Below are 27,201 nucleotides of genomic sequence, written 5' to 3' on the forward strand. Positions count from 1 at the left end.
ATGGCTATGGCTAACAATTTCTACCTGTGCTACTATGTCAGGCACAAGGACAAGCTGCAGTACTAGTTTCTGGAGTTTGAATTTCAGCCAGACGGAAAGCTTAGATATACCAACAACAGCAATTACAAAAAAGATGTCATGATCAGGAAAGAGGTTATGTGCACAAGAGTGTTATGGAAGAACTGAATTACTGATGACAGTGAAATTACAAAAGAAGCTGATGCTTTAGGGCCTCCTCCTGACAAGGCTGGGCTACAGGAACTTAAAACTGTAATTGGAGATGAGCATAATATTTTACCACATCAAAAATGGGTTCTCTTATTGACGTAAATCAGTCAAAGGACCCTGAAGGCCTTCGAGTATTTTACTGTTTGGTCCAAGACTTGAAATGTTTAGTTTTCAGTCTCATTGGATTATACTTCAAGATTAAACCAATTTAAATTGTATGGTTTTCAAGCTGTTCGTATATTTAATTTAGAGATAGAAGGGTTTATTTGTCATTTACAGTATCAGGGATTTTATGAATGTGAAGCAAACAAAAAAAAAATTTGAATGCAGACCAGGCGCAGTGGTTCACATCTGTAATCCCAGTACTTTGGGAGGCCAAGGTGGGAGGATCACAAGATCAGGAGTTCGAGACCAGTCTGACCAACATGGTGAAACACCATCTCTACTAAAAATACAAAAATTAGCCAGGCATAGTGGCACATACCTGTAATCTCAGCTACTCAGGAGGCTAAGGCAGGAGAATCACTAGAACCAGGGGAGGTGGAGGTTGCAGTGGGCTGAGATCATACCACTGCACTACAGCCTGGGCAACAGAGCAAGACTGTCTCAAAAAAAAAAAAAACAAAATTGTATATAAACTGAAAATAAGAAAATACATTAGCAGTCTTAATAGTTATCCTAACTTGAGTCCACATAGGTTGGACAGTCCCCACACACATTGAATTCTGTAAATAAAAGCTATCTTTTGTTAAAAATTTGCTCTAATAAAACATACCAAATCTTGGGGGAAAAAAAAATAAAAAACAAAACCATGGCCTGGCATGGTGGCTCACGCCTGTAATCCCAGCACTTTGGGAGGATAAGGCAGATGGATCACCTGAGTTCATAAGTTCAAGACCATCCTGGCCAATCTGGTGAAACGCCATCTCTACTAAAAATGCAAAAATTAGACCAGGCACAGTGGCGGGCACCTGTAATCCCATTTATTTGGGAGGCTGAGACAGGAGAATCACTTGAACCCGGGAGGCAGAGGTTGCAGTAAGCTGAAATCGTACCATTGCACTCCAGCCTGGGCAACAAGAGCAAAACTTCATCTCAAAAATAAAAAAAAAAAAAGAAACAAAAACATTATATTATTGATACAGCAAGTTAAATTAAACCAGTAAATTTTTACTATAGAAATCATTGTAGCAAAAGTGTTATTTCAAGTGCAATGAAAATTTGATGTAATTCTGCTACACATTTAAAAATATTTCATTACTACCATGGAACTACTTATTACCCTTAATATGCTTTTAAAAATTTCAGTGAAAGAAGTACACAATATATGATTTTATTAATAAATAGTGCAAAAGCATCAGTGATAACTGTTTGAACATGAAATTTTTTAAACAGCCATGTCTTGGTGTTAATTTTGTGCATATTGGCCTCTATGGCACTACAAGTAAACAGATGACAATATTGCCCATTTTCATGCACAAGTATTCAGCTATAATACCGTTTACAAATTATTACGGACAAGAATATTCTGCAATAATTAATATTCATTTGGATGGCCACAATTAAATGAATATTAAATAAAGGAATAGCCTATGTTCAATATACTCCAGATGACAGACTGTAATATTTAATATTATTTAAAACTTAATTCTTTATTTTATTTAAAGGGACATCTTTTGTGTATCTAGGTGCTCAAATGAAAACTAGGAATGCATTCTTCAACCATAATAACAAAATTCACATAGAAGAGGGTGTGTGCCTCCATCTCGAAAAGAAGCAATACATTTCCTCATAATCTCTCTCCCCAGGTATCATTTCCCATATTATTAATGAAAATGCTTACAAGCACCAACACCAAAATCCCGTCTTCAAGGGAAAGTTACAAAGTTAAAAAAGAATGGTTCATTATATAAAAAAAGTCAAATTGAAGCAACACTATTGCTAAAAATGACATCAATTAAACTTCTTAGCATCCACAAAGTATATTATTTCCATGAGTTTTCTATTATGTGCAGATTTTCCTTAAGAAGTAAAATGAAGTTTGAATAGTACAGTCTGCGGTGTGGTGACATCAGCAACCGCCAGTTCTTGTCCATCAACGAGCCCCAATTCTAAAACAGAAAAAATATAATAAATACAAGCAAAAAAACTCAACAGAAAGGACAGTACACACGTACACAAACTATAGAGTATTATGATCTAGATAAACATCAAAATCCAATCCTCTTTAATCAAAGTACCATTCGATTTCTTAGTGATTTTCAAATATTCTACTAAAACAGCAGTTTTTTAATTCCATTAATATTTCTAAAGTTGTAAGTAATTATTACCTAACCATATACAAAGGCATTAAGAGGAAATCTAGAACAAGCACTGATTACTTTCACCAAAAAAAGAGAAAAGAAAAAAAACAATTAGTAAATACCCTTATTTAAAAATACCTTTCAATGTTTTGGAGAGATTTGGCCTTGTTCGTTCTTCAATAGAGGTTACCGACTAGAAAACAAAATTATTTTAATGCAAGGCAAATTAAAGTGAAATAAAACTTGATATGATTTTCTGAAAAAAATTAAAAATACACATTGATAACCTGTAAGTAAAGTGTTCTATTTTTTCCCTCTAGGGTGGCTGTGATGGCTGGAGATTTCATTTGCCTAAAGATAATCATGAGAGAGAAGTATCAAACATCATTTTTATCCAAAGACCTTTTTTTTTAAGGTTCCAAAATCACAAAAATGATTTTTAAAACATAACAAAAATCTACAATACTTACAGAGAAGCACTATTGGTTAGATAATCTAAAACCTCCTGTAGTTTAGCTGATGGAGAAAACTGAATATTTTGAGGAAGCTGGCTACAGGCTGGGCAGTTTTCCTACACACATAAAACACAACAAATTACAGCAGCATATGCACCAATACTAGTCTCTTTATGAACAATAAAATAAAAATCAGGTTGTTTTATAATCATGCATACTTCCTATGAAAAACTTTTTATGCTTTAAAGCCTGCTTTTCATAATGGACCATCTCTTTTAAATTACTTTGCTATAGAGTTATTTATTTCAGGCTATAAAGCAGAAGATATTAATATAATAAGTAGAGTTGTGGAAGTTAGAAAATGTATGGGCAATTTTTGTTCAAATCTCTAACCAATAATATTTAAAAAAACAAAATACACATGATCAAAAATGTGTTCTTAACACTACTAACCTTTCTCTCTGCTTCAAATGTGTATGTATACAGCCCATCTACATCATTGAAAACCAGGTAATTATTCAAGGGAATGTATGCACTGTAATGAAAAAATGTTCATCGTTATATAACTGAACCAGGTCAAAACATGGATTTACATACATATAAAAAATAAAACCCATTACCTTGTGGCTATTTTAAAAACCTCAGTAGCACACACAGCTGAAAATGGGAAAAAATAAAGGTGCTTTAACTCAATGGAAATTAGGCATGTTGAAAAGTCAGTTATAAATCAGAACAAATAAATTTACATTGGCTCTTCATTAAAAAATATATACTCCAATTTTTAAAAACTGAGAAAGTAACAAATTTTATATTTGTTTTGTGTGATTCAAATAATAGAGTAATATTACATGTTTTTCTTGTTTATCAGATTAATGAACAGCCTGCTACAAATGGAACAAAAATGTCCCTTTACTGCAGAGAACTTAAGACACAATGTAAGACAAAAAATATACAAAGTTTAACAGCTGGTTCTTTTTTGACAGCTTAGTTGCAAAACTCACCCAATAAGATGCCAAATTCTTACAACATAAAAAGCTGCAGCAATGTCAAAAACCAAAGGAAGCAAAATAAAGTAAGTGATGGTCTTTTTTTCCTCACCTGCAATGACTGCATTTGTGGAAGCTACTGCAGGAATGATTCTTTTTACTACCCCTGAAAAAAATAACAAATTAAAATATGGTCATTCCTTTTTTCTTTTTTTTCTTTTTATCAGCCATATTAGCATACATCTCTTTTTTTTTAAAGAGTTCTTTTAAATTAGAAGGCATGATTATTAAATACTATTTTCTAAAACTTGATTTTTCAGACTTTCAAGTAAGAAAATAAATTTAAACCATGAAACAATCTTTTTTCACATTCCCATCATTTTGTAGTATTTCAGAATCTTAAGCTATAGCAACAAAGAAAACTCTCTTAAGTACTATATAAAGGTGAAACAATAACATCCTAATAGTTAACAATTTAGAGTATTTATGTTCCAGGCACAATATAAAGACTAAATAAGATATTATTTGATTTTCATAACATCCTCATGTTAATTTTATTATTCTAATTTTAAAAAATAAGAAAAGGGAGACTGAGAGAAATTTAATAATTTATCCATAGCTATATACTTAGCAAGAGGTGGGGTTGGTATATGAACACAGATATTAACTGATATACCATGAAGAATAAGTATTATCTAATTATTCCTATAACAGTTTCAGTCATTTGATTCACAAATATTCTCAACAAAAAGAAAGACTGCCCTTTATTATCTTTTACTCTACAACCTAGGCTACACAAAATATTAAATATAGTTCTCTACTTTCAACTCATCGTTTTTCACATCAGTATTCACATTAGGAATAAACAAAGCCCTACCTTAAACCATTTTCTAAGTATAAAATAAAGATTCCATTTTATAACTATATTTGAATTGTTCATTTTAGAAGACAGGAACTTCAGGAAAAGGGGCCATATTATCTCAGAGTACGAAGAAGCACTACAAGATGTGTTCTCAAGACTCCAAGTATAGGGAGATTTTAAAACTTTGGGAAGAAAGGCAAGTGCCTAAGAAGACATGAATGAAAGACAGTTAAGAAGGTTGGAAAGCTTTTTTAAAAAGTTGACTCTGACCATATCATTCTGTATAGTTTTGGAGAAGAGGAAATTTAAAATGAGATAAACTGCATGCTGGTTAAATTGGAAGCTCTCCAGTGAACCACATGTAGCAAGATGTACTGAATGGAGGAAGTAGTAGTCACAAACAGTGAAAAGGAGAGACATTACCCAGTAAGAACAGTGCCAAAATGATAAAGACTCCCCTCTTTCTCCCACCTCTGCCACTTTTACCTCTGCCCTTCGAGCAAAAAAGCTTGAGTGGGCAGAAAGGCAACTTGCTATTATACTAAGAGCAAGGGGAAAAAAGTCACAGAATAGATAGAGCCACCGGCTTGGGCAACTTCACTTCCAATTCTGTTTCTGTACTCCTTGTTGAGGCTCTCATTCATCAGGCTAGAAAGTATACACCAAACCCCAGTAAAAGGTAAAGAAGGATGAATAAGACTACATGTTAAAATGAGGAGTTTAGAGTCCCTGATTAGAACACACTGAATTCATTTGTGAATTCTAACAATTAGCAAACCTGTGTAATACACGTTCCAGACACTGTTCTAGATGTGCAAATCAGCAGTGAAAAAAGTAAAAGCTCTTACAGAGCTTTCGTTTGGATAGGGGAGACAACACAAAAGTAAATACTTGGAACACCTCAGATATTGAAGAGTTCTATGAAGAAAATGAGGCATGTGTTAGAGTGAGAATGACAGATCCAGTCCATTAGACAGAATGGTCAGGGAAGGCGTCCTTGGAGAGGTGATAATTTGAGCTGAAACTTAAACCATGAGAAAGATCCAGCCATGCAATGAATGAAGAAAAAAGCTGTTTGCAAACAGCAATGGCAATGGTCTTGGTCCTAGACCAAGGATGTAAGACAGTGTAAGTAAGTGTGAAATATTATTTGCATAGGAGAATGAGGCTACCATTAATTAGTTCTGAGCAATTATTAAAAAAAAAATAAAATGGTGAATGGCTCAGAAGTAATTTTAGGTTGAATGATCAGGAAAACTGGTTAACCAGACCTCCTAACAGATGAGGAGCCAGGCTGAGGGGATCCAAGGAAACAGCATTCCAGGTTTCCGAACTGGGGAGTATTAAGGTTCTAAAGTACAAATAAATGTGGTGTATTCAAGAAACACAAAGCAGGTCAGTGTAGGGTGAATGCAGGGGGCAACAAGTAGTGAGTATAAATGCAATTTTAAAACGAGGCTACTAGAATATCAGTATTTTAAAATGATGCTACTAGAATATCATAAATACAAGGAAATAATCACAGGGGAGAAATGGCAGATTTTCAAAAAGAAGATAAAGTTCATTTTGGTGAACTTGGTAATGATCTTGGGCAAAATTCTAGAAAAGGTAAACTGTAATAAGATTGGAAATATTGATCATTATGATTGAGCATGATTGGTTACTGGGCAAATCATGTTGGAGTAGCCTAATTTAGCTACTATGACTAGCTTATCAACTCAGGAAAATGCAAAAGATAGTACACCTAGGCTTCAGTAGAGGATCTGGAAAGGTTTTTCATGACATCCTTGTGAACAAGATAAAGAAATGCAAAGTACTCAAGAAGGTCTGCTGAACAGAATGAGATAAGCCTAAAAGAGCCTGGCTAGAGGTATCACTCAGATGTCTGTTCTCAGACAGTTCAGTCTTGTTAAAAATTTTAATCAACTATTTGAAAAAGAAATAAAAGATATAACTACCAAAACAACCGATGAAATAAAGCTAGAAACACCAGGTAAGTTGGCAGAATACGTATAAAGGGAGAAAAGCAGGTTGAATTTCAAGAATACATCTGTAAGGACCTATACTTGGATATTAAAAAAAAAAAAGAATACCCTCCCCCGACACTGCCAAGTTTATAATAGGCAAATGCGTCTTAGCAATTACATTATGTGGACAAAACATGCAGCTGTTAGTGGCTAGTGACATAAAAGAATCGAAAGTATAGCATCAATGTTAACAACAAATAAACAACACCGAAAATACCTGCTCTCCTTTAAGACTGCATCAATTATTAGAAGTCTATTACCTAAAATAAGACCAGTCCCAGAATGCTGCATGCTGGCCTAAACAGTTTGAATTTGTTTTCTCTAACTATATTCCAGTTAACCAGTATGGATAGCTAGAATATGGTTAGAGAAAAATAACATGAGGACCTGAAGCTGTACAACATTATCTAAGGGTTTGATATAGTTTGGGTATTTGTCTCCTCCAAACCTCATACTGAAATGTGATCCCCAGTGTTGGAGGTAGGGCCTAGTGGGAAGTGTTTGGATCATTAGGGCAGATCCCACATGCATGGCTTGTTACCCTCTCTGTGATATTAGGTTCACGCAGGAGCTGGTTGTTGAAAGGAGCCTGGTACTCCCTCCTCTCTCTCCTGCTTCCTCTCTTGTCATATGACATGTCTTGCTATCCCCCTTAGCTTTCACCATGAATAAAAGCTTCCTGAGGTCTCACCAAAAGCCATGCAAATGCCATACTCACACAGCCTGCAGAACCATGAGCAAAATAAACCTCTTTTCTTAATAAATTACCCAGTCTCAGATATTCCTTTATAGCAATGCAAAATGAACTAACACAGGGTTAAAGGAACTAACTAGGGAGGTTTATGGCACTAATAAAAATTTGCCAAGGATGTCATCATTGTCCTCAATGTGTTAAAGGCTATTACTTAAAAGGAAATTAGATTGTATATGGTACTGGGACAATACTCAGACCAAACTGAAGACGATTTCTTTTCTTTTTTTTGAGATGGAGTTTCACTCTTGTTGCCCAGGTTGGAGTGCAATGGTACAATCTTGGCTCACTGCAACCTCCACCTCCTGGGTTCAAGAGATTCTCCTGCCTCAGCTTCCCAAGTAGCTGGGATTACAGGCATGCGCCACCATGCCTGGCTAATTTTGTATTTTTTTCTTTTTTTTTAATTGCATTTTAGGTTCGGGGGTACATGTGAAGAACATGCAAGATTGTTGCATAGGTACACACATGGCAGTGTGATTTGCTGCCTTCCTCCCCTTCACCTATATCTGGCATTTCTCCCCATGCTATCTCTCCCCACCTCCCCACCCCCCTAATTTTGTATTTTTAATGGAGACAGGATTTCGCCATATTGGTCAAACTGGTCTCGAGCTCCTGACCTCAGGGGATCCACCCACCTAAGCCTCCCAAAGTGCTGGGATTACAGGTATGAGCCACTGCGCCCAGCCTGAAGATGATTTCTGTTCAATTTACAGAATACTTGTCTAACAGTCCTGTCCAAATGTGAAATAGACTGTCTCCAAGAGGTGATGAATTCCATGGAAGATAAAGTGGACAGTTTCACGTAGATGACTGACAGCCTTAATAAGATTCAGTGATTTTATTAAATTCCCCCTAGCTAATAAGTAGTATGAACTACACGGTACCTTTACTGAACTTCAGGTGGATGGTACTGTCCAAACTCACTTAACAATTATTCTCCCAAAAGCATCCCCAGCCCTAAGTCATCCCAACATCATAGTTCATGACAATTCGCTAACTTACCTTGAGTGAGTCTATATGTAACACCCCTAATATTATATTGTGATGCTCTCTCTAGGGATTTTTGGAAAATCCATTGTATATGTTCAGGATCATCTCCATCTAATGGAACACCTTCTGTTTTTTTTTTTTTTAAAAAAAAAAAGAGAGAGAGGAGAGAAGACAGAAATATGTAATCACAAAACAGTGTTTTTAATGAAATTATCCAAAGGAATAATACAGAAATAATGTGTATTTTATGTAATTCTAGATTATTAAATTAGATTTATTACCTCCAAAAGGCTGCTCCTTAGGCCACTGCAACATCCTTACATACTCAATACAGTGCTCTGGTAGCCTGGGCATAGACGCAATGGTGCACATGGGAAAATTAACCTAAAGCCATAGTTTGTCCTTTTTAGTGAATTTGAAATGATGAATAATTTTAAAATGCAACTTCCAGTTATGATCTAGTTCGTAACAGTTTCATATAATTAGTTTCAACTCAAAACATTGTATACCATTAAAAATGCCTCTCAAACTAATAATCTGAGTCACTTCACTTAGGTTGATCTGCCTATAAAGATAAGTTTGCCCTACATTTACAAGGTATATGAAATTTAAGCTTTGTTAGACTATGAGAAGAAAAATGTAGAACAGATTCTCAAAGGTGAACCTTGTTATGTTTACCTAATATTTAAGTATAAAACAAACCAAAACAAAAGCCAATTCAGAGTTAAATGAATCCCAAGTGAATAGTCATAAAATTGTGTACATTTCTTATTCAAAATTTCAAGTGTTCTTTAAAGTGGGTATGTAAATCAAAAAGCTCCATCCTTGGAAAGATCATTCTCATCTCTGGTATCTGTGTTTCCCTGAAATAAATACAGGTGAAAACCACATAGATTATAGCTTGACATTAACATACGGCTTTGTAATTCTACTTGATACCTACTCCCCAAATAAAAAATACAAATAAAGTATGAAAACAGAACAGTATCTAAACAATGTACTTTGTTTATCTTTCCTCAAATAGAGCAGAATTTCCTATTTTATTATCTTTCTTCTTAGCATAATTTTTAAAATATGGCTACCTCTAATTAAAAACCCTAAATATTGACTAGACTTAATAATTAATCCCTAATTCCATGCCAAGATACTATAAAAGAAATGCAGGTGTTCTTTTGATTACCTGTGGTGGATACAGTTCCAGCGTGCATTCGATACAAGCAGTCATTCCAGGCAGAATAACCCGGGCGTTTCCTTTAAAACCTTCTGTCCCTCCATCTATCAAAGGGATAATGGAGCTTGGATCTAAGACACCATCTTCATAATTTAGAAGAGATATCTAAGAAAACAATTTGAAGGGCTTTACAGGAGAAAGAGATAAGAATTCAAAAAAAAGAAGTATGTTTTCAAGTAATCCTATGAGTCAGTTGTGCTACTGAACACCAATGTAACAAATCAAGGGATTATAATACTAACAATTTGTGTCCTCACCTGAAAAGCAATGACTGGCAATAAACAGTGAAGTATATATACTTAATTCAAAATTAAACTCTGATTTTTCAAAAATATGATATAAATTCTAATTTTGGGGATGTCAAGCACAGCAGCAAGAACTTTAGAGAACTATAACAACACTAAAGTCTTTACCAGCATGCCATTTATCCATCTTCTGGCTATGATAGAGTCCAGTCCACAGACAATAATATGAAATTCTACAAAAAAAAAAAAAAAAAAAAAAAAAAAATAGGCAACTTTAGCTTTTAAATAGGCAGTTACATGATGATTTTTCAATGTAGATTCATCAATTTCAACAAATGTACCACTCTGGTGCAGGATGCTGATTAGGAAGATTGTGTGTTTGAGGGAACACAGAACTCTATGAGAACTCAAGTTAAAACAATTTTCTGCCCAACTTTGTTGTGAACATAAAACTGCCCTAAAAAATAAAGTTTACTAATTAAAAAAAAAAAAAAAAAAAGCAGCTGAATAAAATAATTTGCACTTTCTAAGAAATGAACAAAAAAACCACAAACACTTTTTATTGTAATCCCACATACACTCTCAGAGCTCAGCATAGAAAATTGTATAGCTAGTGGTGTCAGCTACAACAGCAGCATTCTCTTTTCAGCCTATCAGCAACCTTACTGAAAGCCAATAGTGAGGGAGGAAAGCAAGTGAAGAAACAGCCTTCAAATAGCTAGCAATATTCAAATAACTACCAACTAAAAAATTCTAAGGATCTAGTGAGAATTTAATTTCAAGTAAAAAACTTACGTCGATAGAAAGTGTCGTTAAAATCTTGAATCTTGTTGAAATGTCTGAATATAAGTAAAGGAGCTTAAACAGCTAAGTTTTAATTTCTAAAATGAATTGAACAATGCCATAAGGAACACATTCTGTGTATATTTAAAACAATAAATGAGTAATCAATGTTCACATCGGTGGAATTCAAAGAATCTGACTAAATGAACACAACTCTCCTTTCTGACAAAACTTTTCTGTCATTCTTCTCCTAACTACTCACTTTTTCTCATTCCTAAACCCCCATGTCATTATATTTATGCTCTTGGTGGGAGGTACACTTTCTACTTTACTTTAGTTTTCATATAAAAACATAAGCCCCGGGAAAGCAGAATGTGTGTGTCCTCAATCATCAGCACCAAGAAGAGATGCAATAAATGTTTTAGTGAAGGAAAGATGCACATTATAGTTCCTATTTTGCTAAGTGATTGTAAGTTACTGTAAAACTCATTTTGTTTTTAACATCTAGAAAATTTAAATAGCTTTTTCAGTTGGTAAAGATTTTACTTTTTTTTTTTTTTTTTTTTTTTTTTTGTGGGGAGGAGACAATGCAAATTTTTTCTACCTTTCTCATTTAACTCAGTTTTCAAACTCTATTACCAGTCTTCCCATCCCTGGGCGCTGCAAAGGAAACTCCATTCAAAATTGACTGTGGGTGTGTCAATATAGCATTTAACATTTTAATAGCACATGTGTGCAAAAAAATTGTTTTATTTTTTCTAATGAATGGAGCAATTGTGTTTAATAATTTATAAATTATGCTACTTCTCTAAAGTTAAGATAAACAGTCCACCATACATTTTTTAAAAGCAATATAGGGAAAAACAGGACAATACATGCCTCCTCTACATTTTTAATTTTTGCCTATAAATAAAGCTATGAACATAGTTTCAATGCTATCCCTCAGCCATTCAGACCTCTATTCCCTTTGAATGGTAGGCAAGCAGGAGACTCAAGCTACAGCTAGAAAGAGGTCAAAAAACAAACAATGCAAACATTGGAGGAATGGCAATAGGGGAATCAAGAGCCAGACCAAGAAATCTAATCTGGATTTCTATAAAATACCCAAAGTTTCCCAGACCCACATAATGGGGATAGACAAACTGAGTGTTCCCCACTCACCAACACCCACCCCACACAAATCAATTCTCCCTTTTTCCCTACAGGGGCCTGTATTTGCATTTTTAAGTTATTTTGAAATAATATAGATTCACAGTAAGTTGCATAGATAATATAGGTGAGTACCATGTACCTTTCCCAGATACATCTTAAGTAACTATAGTACAGTACCAAAACCATGAACAGAACAGTGGTACAATGTCTGTTTATAGTTCTGTAATTTAAACACACATAGATTTGTGTAATCACCACCCCAGGCAACACACACAACTACTGTAACACAACAAAAATATCTCTCTTGCTATGTCTTCATAGTCATCGTCACACCAATCCTCACCTCCATGCCTAATCCCTGCTAACCACTAATCTGTGCTCCATCTGTTTTTTTTTTTTTTCTTTCTGAGACAGGGTCTCACTCTGTCACCCAGGCTGGAGTGTAGTGGTACAATCAAAGCTCACTGCAGCCTCCACCTCCCAGGCTTACCTGATACTCCTACCTCAGCCTCCTAACCAGCTGGGACCACAGGCATGTGCCCCCATGCCTGGCTAATTTTTTGAGTTTTTACAGAAACAGGGTCTCATATGTTGTCTAGGCTGGTTTTGAACAACTGGGCTCAAGTGATCCTTCCGCCTCTATAACTCTGTAATTCCAAGAATATTATATAAATAGAATCATGTAGTATATGACCTTTTGAGACTGGCTTTTTTTTTTTTTTTTTTTTTTTTTTTGAGACGGAGTTTCGCTCTTGTTACCCAGGCTGGAGTGCAATGGCACGATCTCGGCTCACCGCAACCTCCGCGTCCTGGGTTCAGGCAATTCTCCTGCCTCAGCCTCCTGAGTAGCTGGGATTACAGGCACGCGCCACCATGCCCAGCTAATTTTTTGTAGTTTTAGTAGAGACGGGGTTTCACCGTGTTGACCAGGATGGTCTCGACTGGCTTTTTTTTTTTTTAATAGATGTGTAACAGTCTCTCATGGTGGTCTTTCTTTGATATGAAACATCCTTTCATCTGTTTTTTGTCATCCTTTTTAGTAAAATATCTCTTCCTATCTTTTGTCTATTTCCTAATTTAATTTTTTTTTACTATTAAGAGTTCATTATATATTCTAGACATAAGTCCTCTGTCTGATGCTTTACAAGTATTTTCTCCAGTCTGTAGCTTGTCTTCATCCCCTTACGAGGGTCTTTCATAGAGCCAGTTTTTAATTTTGATGAAGTCCAATATATCATTTTTTTTTCCTTTTATGGGTCATGCTTTCACAAAAAATTATTTTTTTAGAGATGACGTCTCAATACATTGCCCAGGCTGGAATGCAGTAGCTATGCACAGTTTATGACCATAGCCCACTATAGCCTCAAACTGCTAGTCTCTAGTGATCCTCCCACCTTAGTCTCCCAAGCAGCCAGTACTCGGTAGTGGCATGATAAAAGCTCACTGCTGCCTCAGTGATCTGTACCACCTCAGCCTCCCAAATAGCTGGAATTACAGGCACACACCACCACACCCAGCTAATTTTTGTATTCTTAGTAGAGGTGGGTTTCACCATCTTGGTGAGGCTGATCTTGAACTCCTAACCTCAAGTGATCCACCCGCCTCGGTCTCCCAAAGTGCTATCATTACAGGTATAAGCCACCGTGCCTGGCCCATTTTACATTTTATATTTACACCTACGATCCATTTTGAGTTAATTTTGTATAAGATGTTTAGGTCAAAATTCATCATTTTGCCTATGGATATGGAATTGCTCCAGTACAATTTGTTGAAGACTATGATTCTTCCATTGAACTGTCTTGCACCTTTACCAAAAACAAATTGGCCATACTTACATGTGGCTATTTCTGGCTTCCCCATTCTATTCTAGTCATCTATGTATCCCTCTGACAATATCACTGAGTCTTGATTACTGTAGCTATATAGTAAGTCTAGAATTTGGATAGTGATTCCTCCCACTTTATTCTTTTTCAGAATTGTAGTAGGTATTCCTTTGCCTTTTTATATAAATTTTAGAAGAAGCTTGTTTATATCAACAATTTTGCTGGGATTTTAATAGAAACTACGGTATATACATATACAAATTTAGGAAGAAATGACATCTTTACTACATTTAATCTTCCAGTCTTTGAAGATGGACTATCTCTGCATTTTAGATTTTCTTTTCTTACATCAGCATTTTGTAGTTTTTCACTATATAAATCTCATATTTATCTTGTTAGTTTACATCTAAGTATTTATTTTTCTTTGTAAGTAGCTGTAAATGGCATTGTATTTTAAGTTACAGTTTTCACAAGTTCAATGGTATGTTGATTTTGTATTCTGTGGAACTTTCTACATAGAAATCACATCTCCTGACTTTCTATAAAATACCACAGGTTCTCCAGATCTAAAATCAAACTACAGTGTAAATACTCCTTTTTAAAAACATATTCCTTGTAAAAATAAATTTACTCTGATGTACCTTCCATTTGACTAATACTATATTGACTGTGTACTCTGTCTGCTACTATAAGGAAACAAACATCAATTGGATTCAGCCTAGGAGTTTACAGTCTAGTAAAGGAGATATGTAATTGATACTGAAATTAACGGCAATAATGCAAAAAAAGTAGATGATAAAACAGGCTTTATAAACTTAAGTTAAAAATCAGGGCCAAAAAAATATTTATATAACCATAAAGAAAAGACTGGATGAATAGAAAGCAAAATGCTACCAGCAGTTATCTCAGTAACAAAGTTACTGCTGCTGATTTTTTGCCCTCTTGCTTATCTGTATTCTCTGTTACATATCTCTTCTATAATAAAGGAAAAAAGCTTTTAAAAATTAAGTAATTTTCTTTTTCTCAAAAGGATACGGAACTACATTGCAATTAGGAACTCTGTCATTTAGAAATTCTGCAGCAACTTCAGCCTTAGGTCTTCCAACATCTTTAGGCCTACAGGAAAAATTATATTTAAATTATAATTCATATTGTAAATCTACAGGATCTACACAATTTACTTTCAAATATAAAGTCACAGTGAGTTTATTTACAGGACGTTTGGAAGGAATATTTTTGCCTAAGTGTTTGGATTTCAGTAATAACTTTTAGTAAACAGTCATTTAACCTTAAATGTCAATGCTTGCTGATGGTCCAAATTAACATGACAAGTCTAATTAAGTATTTAATTAAGTGAAAATCTGAACAGTGTTCTTCCTCTCAGATAAAGCATAATTATGCTATATTTCCTGGCCACTTCCCACTATAAAAAATTATCCCACTCTCAGAGCTCACAAACTCATGTTGTTAGTGACTCTGCAGGTCTTGGCTAAAACAAATACAGTAAGATTAATCCTTGGGATGCAAGAACAGTCATTTATCCCTTCTTCCTCTGTGCTGATTAAGTAGCACACTTTGTGTCTCTTAAGAAGCTGCATGAAAAAATGAAAGAAAAAAAAAATCTCACTGGACACTATATAAAATGAAAAAGAAAAGAAGCTGTAACCATGTTTTTAAAGAAGAATAATTCCAAAAGTGTCAGCTAAAATTGTAAATGTTACATGACTTTAAAGAAGTTGAATATATAAAGCCTCAAAAGGTCACTCTTTGACAGTTACCACACATATAGACAGGAAAGGATATGAATTCCCTCCTCTAAATTCTGTACAAATGGTATTTTCTTTCCTAATATTTCCATATTCTTCTTAGAGAAATCACTCCATGTACATAATAAGAACAGTATTACTTTTTTCATAACATATTTGTTTGTTATACACATGTCTATCATACCCACTAGACTATTATCTGGATGAAAGTGACCATGTTCTTACTCTCTTCATATTCCTTCATATCTAACGCAGAGTAAATGCTTTTAAAATAAACGGAAATAGGCTAGGCACGGTGGCTCATGCCTGTAATCCCAGCACTTTGGAAGGCTGAGGTGGGTGGATCACTAGAGGTTAGGAGTTCAAGACCAGCCTGCCCGTCTATAATAGTGAAACCCCATCTCTACTAAAAATACAAAAATTGGCTGGGCGTGGTGGCACATGCCTGTAATCCCAGCTACCAGGGAGGTTGAGGCAGGAGAATTGCTTGAACCCAGGAAGCTGAGGTTGCAGTGAGCCAAGATCGCACCATTGCACTCCAGCCTGGACGAAGAAGTGAGACTCTGTCTCTAAATAAATAAATAAAGAAATGAATGAATAAATGAAAATAATAAATCAAGTATGCTTATTAGAAAAAATCTGGAATTTCAAAGAAAAATACTTTAGCAAGTCAATGTTTTTGGAGTGCAGTGGCGCAATCTCAGCTCACTGCAACCTCGGTCTCCCGGGTTCAAGCATTCTCCTGTCTCAGCTATCCAAGTATAGCTAGGACTACTGGTATGAGCCACCAGGTCTGTCTAATTTTTGTATTTTTAGTAGACATGGTGTTTCACCATGTTGGCCAGCCTGGTCTCGGACTCCTGGCCTCAAGTGATTCACCCACCTCATGCTCCCAAAGTGCTGTGATTATAGGCGTGAGCCACCACGCCTGGCCAATTTTTCTGCTCTCCAATACAGTATTGTTCTTTTTTGATTCAAAACTTTTGGTAAATGTTTTATCTTCACACTGTACTAACTTACATAGAAAAGACTGTTATAAATCAGAGAACTTCAGTATTACATTCAATGACTGCACACAGGAAGCTCTTTAGGAATATACAAGGGACAAAGTAGACTTCTAAGATTCTTTTAAGTAATATATTCTATGTGCTTTCACAGTAGATCCCAAACAAAAGAACTCCTAGATGGTTTCTGGGAACAGTTTGTTAATTTAGCATTTCAGGATGAGGGATCAAATTGCTCCACCTCAATAAAATGGCCTTTCACACACCTCATCCTTGCAGGACACCCTGCCCAAACTAATTAACCTTGAACACAAGCATCTACCCTGAGGTCACTGAGATTAAATGAAATTATATAGATAGTTTAGAAGTGCTTAGTACATATCATTACCTTCAATCATTTTAGCTACAAATTAAAGGGCATGGCCTGTATCAATAACCAATCAATTCAGTGGTATCTTTTTCAAAGCATTCACAACTCAAAATTTGACAGGCTGGAAAGGGCCCACAAACTTTGCTATAGGGAAGAGAAATTTCAAGGGTTAAAAAATACATAAAAAATAAAGCTTAAAAATTAAAACATAAAGGTCACACTGCAATTACAACATTTCATTTACTTGATGTAGTTTAATCCATCCTTCAGTCTCATTAAGTTTTTCCACAAAGGTAATGTACAAGTTTTATGCCTATCCCAAAACATAATGTTGCCTTTTTTGCTAGCTGAACTTTATCCTATATAACCAGGACAATTTGAGCACTGTCAGTAACAGACACAAACTTACCTTACTAACTAGAGAGAGGAAAAAAGTCTTTATCTCTCCGTATCTGTATCCTTTGACTAACAAATACACACTTTTGCCTAAGCCACTCAAACCCCTCAATATTACATACTAAATTCATGAATGAACATTTCTTCATGTCTGGATACATGGCCTACTTCAGTTTTTTTTTTTTTTTTTTTTTGAGACAGGGTCTCGTTCTGCTGCCCAGGCTAGAGTGCAGTGGCATGAACACGGCTCACTACAGCCTCGAGATGCTGGGCTCAAATGATCCTCCTACCTTAGCTTCCCATGCAGCTGGGACCACAGGGGCATACCACAATACCTGGCTAATTTGTTTTCCTTTTTTTGTAGAGAGGAGGTCTCCCTTTGTTGCCCAGGCTGGATCTCTTAGGTTCAAGCAATCTCTTGCCTCAGCCTCCCAAAGTGTTGGGATTACAGGTGTGAGCCACCATGCCTGGCCTCTACTTCTGTTCTTAAACTCATCTTTAACAAACCACTCCTTGATGCTTTCTGTATTCCATATATGCCTAAGGTAACTATCCTTCTTTGTTCCATTCCAAGTGGTTCCAGTTTTTCGCTCCTTGACTTTCTATTTTCTTTCTCCTTGTAGAGAAAGCTCAAACTCCTTCACAATTTCATTGCTGCAGTCACCACTCAAACCTTGACTCACAAATCCCCGCTGATGTCTCACTAGGGCCTAAAACTCCAGCCACTATTCTCTACTGACATCAACTGGAGGAAAAGCTACCATTCTTTCCTTTCTTCAGTGCACAGTTAACCTGAGGATATTCCCCGAAATCACATAAACCTTTGGAAGGAGACTTCTTTGAAAAAACAAATACATGTGTTTGCTTACATAACTACTATTACCAAGATGCCCAAAAGTTTCTTGCAAAACTTTACCTAAAATGGGAGCAGTAGTTTTGTTTTTTAAAATAAAATTAGTATTATCCTCTCAGTCATTTTTAAAAATTATTAAACTGCAATGTATAAATGATTATCAGAGCTTAAAAAAAGAAAACCACTAAGATATTAAACTTACCTAAATAAAAACTGCCTATTTAGATTGGAAACATCTATAGTGTCCATATCTATAACATGAATCTGTCTAAAACCAGACAAGGCCTGTGGGAATAAAAACAATCCAATTAAGCAGAAGTTTCCTCACATTTAAAAATGTAATATTTGTTTTCAATGTAGTCTTAAGTCTACAAAGTCTCAGTAATAAATTCTGCATAATTGTATTCAATGGCTGAAAAAGTCTTGCAAGGTATATAAAATTCAGAGTTCTTTAACAGGTCAAAAGCGTACCACCAATCAGTTTCAAATAGTCTATAATCAAAAGACAACAACTCAAAATTTCTACAGATTAAAACTGTTTTACATATATATATAATCCCATAAACACATTTGTAAAATTTGTTGCTTTGCTGCTACTGATGCATACTTTAATTTTACTATACTTGCTATTTTTTTTTAATATTGTTAAAAGCAATTCCTACAAGCTTTATCTTAGTTTACTTAACATTAAGCATGCCACAATTCAGAAATGGTAACTATTATAAGACATGTATTATAAAAACACACACATAGATAGACTGTATATGTAAAAGAAGTATCTTAAAAGATACTGAGTCAAGAGCAAGCAATTTAAAAAGGAAAGGCAAAAAACAAAAAACCTGTTAGGTTTCAATAATAATGCCATGCATTCTTATAATCACATTCAAATTTACCAGCAGATGCAAGAAACTTAAAAAAAAAAGTCTCAATAATTAATTACGCTTTTCTGGTCTTGGTCAGTTTACTTAGATGATCAAATAACTTGACAATAATTTCTCCATTTTTCTGTCTCCCTTATACGAAGAGATCTTCAAGACTTATCCATAGGTGTGCTTTTTGACTATTCTCAAACTTCAATCCCAACCACTCCACAGAAACTGCCCTTGTCAAGGTCAGCAATAACCTCCATGCTGCTAACTCCAATGACCAATTCTCAGTCTACCTAACCTTACCATTCTGAGGTATCAGGCGGGGTGGGTCACTTCCTCCACCGTAAAACATGTTCTCCATTTGGTCACCACACTCATGAGAGTTTGAACACTTTTTAAAAACTGGTTTCCAGTTCATTCAGTTTTCTTCCTACTTTACCGGCCAGAATTCGGAGCAGCCTTGTGCTTGGTTCTGGTGATCTCAGACCATCTAGCAGACATCTCAGACTCAATAGTTTCCAAAATAAAACTTGAGCACCCTTGCTCACCACTACAACCAAATGTTCTTTTCCAGATCTTCCTCATTGCAGTAACTCCATCTTTCCAGGTCCTCCCTCAGGCTAAAAACCTTGTTTTATCATCCCTGATTCCTCTCTTTCTCTCATAGCACACCACCAATCCATCAGCTAAACCTGTTGATTCCATCTTCAAAACATATCCATAATCCAACCACCTGTCACCACCTCCAATGCTACCATCCTGTTCCAAGTCACCGTTGTCTCTTGCCTAGAGGACTGTAATATTCTTCTAATTAGTCTCTCTCTTTCTTCCCCCGCCCTGCTTTTCCCTTAGTCTATTCTCAATGCATCAGCCTCAGTGATCTAGGTGAAAAGTCAGTCAAGTCTCTCATTGCATAACTCTCTACAATTACTTCATGACTCAGAGTAAAACCAGAGCACCTACAGTAATCTCCAAGTTCTTTTGTGATATTCATTCCAAGCCCCTCCATATCCCATTATCTCTCTGATATGCTCTCCAAATATGCTCCCACGACCCACTTCTGCTTTGGCCATAATGGCCTCCTTGCAGTCCTTGAACAAACAGGAATGCTCCACTTCACATCTTTGTACCTGCTATTCTCTCTAACAAGAATGTTCTTCCTACAGATATCTGTATGGCTCATTTGCTCACCTTGGTACTCAAATGGCACCTTTTTGTAAACCCTTTCCCTTCACATCCTTTGACATACTATATACTTACTTCTTCATTCAACTAAAATGTGAGCCCCACAAACGCAAACCCTCTCTGTATTTGTTCAATACTGTATCTTTAGCATCTAAAATGGTGCTTGGCATATGGGGGAGGAAGCTCAATAAATCCTTGCTCAACCAATAGTAGTATCATATTCTTTTTCGGTTAGAATGAGCCTTTGGGGGGCTTACAATGAATTAAATAAGCAAAATAATGAGTAAATTGAAAACCCTTAGTTTTCTTCTTTTGTGTAAAGGGTTATTATAATGCAATAAATAACAGAGCCACTCCTTAAAGTTGCTTGGTGACTAATCTTCAGATCTAATCTTCAATTATTTTACACTTAAAATTAGTAAGAATCACATTTGCAAATAATGGCTTCAAAATTTAATAAGCTTTAGGTAACTTGTACATTTATAATACCTAACAAAAACCAATGCCCATCCTCCATAAACCCTTTCCTTCTATAAGTCTTTGGTTCTCACACTGCTAGAGTGTTTATGTTTGATAAGGTACTGTCATTTTGGCATCCTATCACAGTGTACATCATACATACTGCTATTTATTTCATGAGAGATTTATCTCCCCATTGAAATTTCAGATTCACTGAAGACAGAGACCATGATGACACATAATCCCCATAGAACCCAGGAAGGCATTAAATACAGTGAAATATATTTAAGGTTTTACAACTTCACTCAAGTGACATTAGTGTTTTAGCAAAATTAATGTGGCTAGGTTTATATTTAACCTTTAACCCCTTTGGCCAATTATTTGGGTACTCCATCTGGCTGTGACCTGCCTTATTTTCTAAAAAGTCTCTTCCAGCATTTCCACTTTTCTACACAGCAATGAGAAGCCCAGCATACAACTCTAAACCAATTCTCTCTCTACTCATTTTTGTTAAATAAACTCACGAAGATTTACAAAAAGTTACTTTGTGATTAGAAAAAGTCAAAGAAACCAATTAATTAAATCAAATTATATATTTAGCTTGACTTATTTCCAAATTTAAGGTAATAAGTTCAGTAAAGGTTTAGGTTTCCCAAATCTTAGGAGTCCATGATCGTCTTATGAGGTCATATAATCTAATGGTTCACTGAAAAAGAACACTGAACTAAGAGTTGATGACCTAAATTATATTCCAGGCACATCACTATAATCCAGAAAAACTTCGGCAAGTCAGTCAACATCTCTAAACCTCAAAGTCTCCCTCTATATAAAATAGAGCAATGCCTTACCCGCCTAGCTGGGTTATTTGGGGAAGCAAAAGAAATAATAAATTATTTGAAACTATACATTAAAATATGAATGACCAGTTTTGTTATTTATTTCACTAAGGTTAGGAGCGTTTCACCAGAGGAAGCGCCAAAATTTGTTTAGTAAAGATCAGAGAAGAAAATTGAAATAAGAAATTCTATCAATGATTTTATAGCTGAAAGCTTTAGAGTTAAAAAAATTCCAAAGTTCTATCACCATTTTAATCACTGGAATTTGATGTGCTAAACTTATCTAACAAAGGCTCAAGAGAAAAGATTAACAATCACAAGAAATTTCCTAGTATGACAGATAAGCAAGGTTTACTTATCACAAAAAAGAAAATAATATGTATTATATATATATATAAATATATATATATGTGTATATATTACCAGATTTTTCAGGAGCTCACATCCTAAGCCGCCAGCTCCAATGACTAGAACTTTACAAGTATCTAACAAGAACTGGAGAGACTGTAAAGAATGGAAAGGCATATTAAAAGCTGGGTAATAACCACAAGGACTGTCAATAAAGCAACAAACTTTAAAACAGTTTCTGATGTTTCCATGAAAAAAATGCAATTAGGATAAAGAGAAGACTTTGTATTTGATCAATTATTTTAAATGTATGAATCCTTATTGAACCAGAAATTCTCAAACCCTAATGAGTTCAGAAAGTTTCAATGTTAGTTTTATTTTTTGAGATGGAGTCTTGTTCTTGTCGCACAGGCTGGAGTGCAGTGATGTGATCTTGGCTCACTGCAACCTCTGCCTCCTGGGTTCAAGCAATTCTCCTGCCTCAGCCTCTTGAGTAGCTGGGATTACAGGCATGAACCACCACACCCAGCTAATTTTTGTATTTTTAGTAGAGACGGGAGTTTCACCATGTTGGCCAGGCTGGTCTCAAACTCCTGACCTCAGGTGATCTGCCCGCCTTGTCCTTCCAAAGTCCTGGGATTACAGGCATGAGCCACCATGTCTGGCTGCTAATGTTTTTAAATTGCCTTTTATTGTATGAAATTAAAAGGCTATTTTATAAAAAGGAAAACTATCTTTAGTTTGCTTTTCAATTTTTAAAAAGGAATAGAAAACATCAAATTCAGTTATTTAACTGACCTCCTAAAAATGTAAGTTTAAAAATTTTAAAAACAGGATTAAACACTACCCAAGGTGCTTAAAGGACTAAAAAAATAAGGTTAGAAGAGTAACAGCTGCTTTTTTTCTTTTCTTTTTGAGACAGGGTCTCACTGTGTCACCCAGGCTGGAGTGCAGTGGCATGATCAGAGCTCCCTGCAGCCTCCACCTGCAGATGCCCTCAAGTAATCCTCCCACCTCAGCCTCCTGAGTACCTGAAACCAAAGACATGTATCACTATGCCCAGCTAATTTTTTTTTTTAAGAGATGGGTTCTCCCTATGTTGCCTAGGGTGGTCTGAAACTCTTGGGCTCAAGTGATCCTCCTGCCTTGGCATCCCAAAGTTTTGGGATTACAGGCATGAGCCACCTTGCCTGGCCAATAGTTCCTTTTGAATAAAGTGAGTGAAACTCACAAAAAATGAGATAACAGGAAAACACAAATACAAGTCTTAGAAAATTCCTTATCAGCAAAAATAAAATCATTTAACAGAAGTAACAATCAAAAAAAATTTTTTTTTGAGATGACATTTTGCTTTTGTTGCCCAGGCTGGAGTGCAATGGCGTGATCTCGGCTCACTGCTGCCTCAGCCTCCCAAATAGCTAGGATTACAGGCATGTGCCACCATGCCCAGCTAATTTTGTATTTTTAGTAGAGATGGGGTTTCACCATGTTGTGCAGGATGGTCTTGATCTCCTGACCTTGTTATCTGCTTGCCTCGGCCTCCCAAAGTGCTGGGATTACAGGCGTGAGCCACTGCGCCCAGCCTTTTTTTTTTTTTTTTTTTAAATACTTTCAATTCTGCCCAACATCAAAGGAGATATTTATTCAGATGAGACACTAGGCCAAACCCAGAGCGTGCACATTAATTTACAGAAGTAGCCCAATATTTCTATTTCAAAATATTATCCTTTTGTAAATACAAAAGGATATAAACATATCCCATACTTTTCCTACCCTGTAATAAAAAGTTAAGTCACATATAATTGAACACTTGCCTTAAGTCAGACACTATCAGTCCAAAGTTCTACGCCTCTATTATTTAGTACTCTCATAATTCTTAACATACAACGAATTATACTCAATGCTAAGGTGTTCATTCCAACCAAATTTCAAAATTTAAATAAGGACATCTATATTCCTATCAAAATTAATTTGTCACGGTAGTATTACAAAAGGGGAGTACGTTTCAGAGAGCATTTTAAACTAGAATTTTAAGTATAACTTAAAGTTTTACACAAGGTCATATTTTTCTATTGAAAATTTTTAACTTATATTACATGAGAAATGTGAAGACTCAAACGGTCATTCAAACAAAATCAGTTGTGAATACTCAATTTCATATTTTAAAAAAATTTAGTTTCACAAAACAATTGTATTAGTATTTTCATTATAAGAGCAAATTAAAAAGGAAGCATTCTATTATTTTTGAAACATAAAACTATTAGAGCAGTTATTTAAAAATAAATGTTTCTCACTTCAGTGCTCGGTTCGAAATCAGGGTGTGTGAAGGGTCCAGATCGCTCGAGGAACTTCTTTACATGGTTCCAGCGACCTTCCCAGTCTCCAGTGTCCCCACACCCACCATCAACAGCCATTCTGCACAGAACACAGTAAATTCAGCTGCAAACATCAGTATGAAAAAAACCACACCTACAACTACTATGGTAACCCCAAATGAAAAGGTAAGCCACACCACACCTGCTTAAATAAAAAGGGAAATATTCAATGTGGTTATGTTTATGCTTTGAAATTCTTTCTTGTCCATTATACAATTGATTTAAAATTAAAAACTGCACGTTTCTATTTTTATTTCACCCACTGGATGAAATGAATCAGTCTACATGTTCTTGGTTTCCTAACGTAATCCAAGGTCCAACTTAGGATACTGGTCTATCCGTTAGAAATGGACTTCTCTACATTTGGTATTTACAAAAAAAAAATCACTGCAAACTTCCTCAGTCTGTTGCTTCAACACACTTGCATTAGGAAACATGAGATACAATAGAGAAAAAAAGTCAACTTCCAGAATTCTGATGCTTCAAATTTAATACTTCTTATGTGTCCTTTCCAAGTCTGAAAGGTGTAATCTAAAAATCATTTTTGATGAGTGGAATTTTCACATACTTTTCTCAGAAAGAGAGGTTCTAATATTCTCTTTTCTTTTTTTTTTTTCTTTGAGACACTCTGCCTGAATTGTCCAGGCTGGAGTGCAGTGGTGCAATCGTAGCTCACTGCAGCCTTGCCCTCCTAGGCTCAAGCGATTCCCCTGCCTCAGCCTCCCAAGTAGCTGGGCCTACAGGCACGTACCACCATACCCAGCTAATTTTTGTATTTTAGTAGAGATGGGTTTCACCATGTTGCCCAGGCTGGTCTGGAACTCCTGAGCTCAAGTAATGTGCCTGCCTAGGCCTCCTAAAGTGCTGGGATTACAGAAGTGAGCCACCGCACCTGGCAGAGGTCCTAATTTTTAAAAGAATCTCTTAAAACTGTGAAGTGGTTTTTCTTGCCACTAAACACAAGAAGTTTTAGGTTACAATTATGCCACAGATAGGCATCTAGAAACCCTTTAGAACACACAACAGAATAAGGTGGGACTCCTCTACAAAATGCATCTCTTTTACACTTAGTGCAAGATTCACGTTTGGTTGTGATTATTTTAAATTTTCTAACCACCTGTAACCCCACACTTTCTACTTTCAAATATATTTGTAATATCCAATTTTTACAAAAGGGACCAAGAAGTATTGCCTAGCAATAAAAACCATAGGTTTTGATGTCAAGAGTTGTGCTGGGTTCCACAATTAACAGCACTGTGACCTTGAGTAGATTTCTTAATGGCCATAAACCTCCTCTGTAGGCCGTTCGTAGCTACTTCTTTCGGCCATGAGGCTAGAAGTAATCACATAGAAGACCCAGTACAATACATGGCATATGGTAAGCAAAGTTTAACTGTGATTTCACGTAAAAGGAGGAGGGAAATAAAAGGCAGGAAAGAATGTGAAATTAAGTTTGCCATCCCAGTCCTCTCGCAGTTGAAATTCAACTGTCTGAAGGACATACCTAAAAACCAAAGCTGCTACTGGGAACTGGCACGGAAATTACAAACTCACCATACCCAATGCAAGTTTCCCTCCCCAGGCAGGGAGAGGAGTAAATTATGTGGCGTTGGCCAGGTTAGAAAACACTTTGAATCTGTCTCACCAGCATAGAACTACGCATCTGATAAGAAATAGGGTGTGTAGTAAATGGGAAAAACAGGCTGTTTGAGGTCAACCTCTTTTAAGAGCCAATTATTCTGCCAAAATGACTGGAGTGCTTAGTACAATATCTAACACGTAGGGTTATCATTAAAAGTTTGCAATTAGTACTACTGTCTCAGTGTTTGCAAAAGGCCACAAAACGGTCGTGTCCTTTTCCTGTGTATTTAAAGTAGATTCCCTTTTCACAGGGTCACGGCTCTGACAATTTGGGATGGAGAAAGAGGAGTGCACAAGGGTCCTTCCTCAAGACCTTTAAGTCAAGTACCCCGGAGGGCCCCTGCAGGAGCTGGGGCGGTGCTGCCCGGCCCCGACGCCCGCACTGGGCAGAAACAGGGAACGGCCTGCCAGGCCCCCAGGGCTGCGGGACGGGGGTCAGGGGATGAGGCCGCGCGGCCTGCGCTCCGGGTGTCCCTCTCCCAGCCCCCCGGGCCCGCTGCGGCTGGTCCCCTAGGCCTGGGGTTGGGGGAGGCGGGGGTCCCCGGAGAGGACCCCGGCCTCCCGGCAGCACTAACTTCTCAGCCAGCAGCTCCTCTATTCTCCTTCTTTTCTTCTCCCTAAAAGAAAGAGAGAATAAAAGAAGGGTCAGCATCACGCTACACGCTGGGCGCCGCGAGGGGATGGGGGGGCGAGGGGACGGGGCGGGGGGTGGGGGAACCCCGGGTGGCGGCGGCAACCGCCCACCGCCGCGCTCTCTCACAACCCAGCCCAGCCCGGCGCGTCTGCAGAGCCCCGGTACTTACGGCTCCTCGCCATCCGCCATATTGTTCTCCGCCTCTTCCCAGGTGCCCTAGCGGCGGGGCGGGGAGGGGCGGGACCGGCGAAGAGGGGAGGGGCGGGGCATGCGAAGCGGGGAGGGGCGGGGCATGCGAAGCGGGGAGGGGCGGGGCAGGCGAAGCAGGGAGGGGCGGGGCAGGCAAAGCGGGAAGGAGCGGGGAGGGGCGGGAAGGGGGCGAGGCCGGGTTCGGGGCCAGAGCCCGCAGGGAGGGGCGGGGCTGACTGCGCTAGGGCTCCCGTGAGCTTTAAAAGCTTTTCCTGTAATTATAATCTTAATTACCTACACTTAATTAAGTAAATCTTATACCGTGCATAATGTTGCTATGCAGCGTGAAAATGTAGGCAATACATTATGCGTTTGTACAAATTATATGTTAATGAGTAATTATATAAAATATTGGAAAAACTCCTGAAGAACCATCC

General features: G+C 36.8%; 1 protein-coding gene and 1 pseudogene across 4 annotated transcripts; one reads left to right on the forward strand and one right to left on the reverse strand.

Annotated features, from left to right (window-relative positions):
- Nucleotides 1–458, forward strand: LOC116559499 (annotated as a pseudogene).
- Nucleotides 459–1,541: 1,083 nt separating this feature from the next.
- On the reverse strand, nucleotides 1,542–26,832 carry UBA3 (ubiquitin like modifier activating enzyme 3). Of its 4 annotated transcripts, XM_032290448.1 has the most exons (18): nucleotides 26,745–26,813; nucleotides 26,517–26,558; nucleotides 24,220–24,340; nucleotides 22,001–22,081; nucleotides 18,431–18,513; nucleotides 14,875–14,955; nucleotides 10,877–10,920; nucleotides 10,250–10,314; nucleotides 9,786–9,941; nucleotides 8,887–8,989; nucleotides 8,618–8,731; nucleotides 4,085–4,138; nucleotides 3,607–3,643; nucleotides 3,440–3,521; nucleotides 3,002–3,102; nucleotides 2,819–2,882; nucleotides 2,670–2,724; nucleotides 1,542–2,339 (listed from the first exon to the last, which is right to left on the reverse strand). In XM_032290448.1, the coding sequence occupies exons 1-18, from the start codon at nucleotides 26,762–26,764 to the stop codon at nucleotides 2,251–2,253; spliced, it is 1,392 nt and encodes a 463-aa protein (XP_032146339.1). In that variant the 5' UTR covers nucleotides 26,765–26,813; the 3' UTR covers nucleotides 1,542–2,250. The 4 variants fall into 4 exon arrangements, with proteins under 4 accessions (XP_032146339.1, XP_032146342.1, XP_032146340.1 ...); XM_032290451.1 differs by lacking the exon at nucleotides 22,001–22,081; XM_032290449.1 differs by lacking the exon at nucleotides 26,517–26,558 and having other exon boundaries at nucleotides 1,862–2,339; nucleotides 26,745–26,832.
- Between the last annotated feature and the right edge of the window lie 369 nt (nucleotides 26,833–27,201).

The sequence above is a fragment of the Sapajus apella genome, unplaced genomic scaffold (assembly GCF_009761245.1).
Source record: "Sapajus apella isolate SASKATOON/1434 unplaced genomic scaffold, GSC_monkey_1.0 scaffold23, whole genome shotgun sequence".
Taxonomy (NCBI): domain Eukaryota; kingdom Metazoa; phylum Chordata; class Mammalia; order Primates; family Cebidae; genus Sapajus; species Sapajus apella.

Coding starts and splice junctions, on each gene's coding strand:
- UBA3 (XM_032290448.1), bottom strand. CDS start 26,764: ATGGCGGATGGCGAGGAGCC. Junction 26,559..26,744: donor ATGGCGGATGGCGAGGAGCC/GTAAGTACCGGG, acceptor TCTTTCTTTTAG/GGAGAAGAAAAGAAGGAGAA. Junction 4,139..8,617: donor TACATATAGACTCACTCAAG/GTAAGTTAGCGA, acceptor TATTTTTTTCAG/GGGTAGTAAAAAGAATCATT.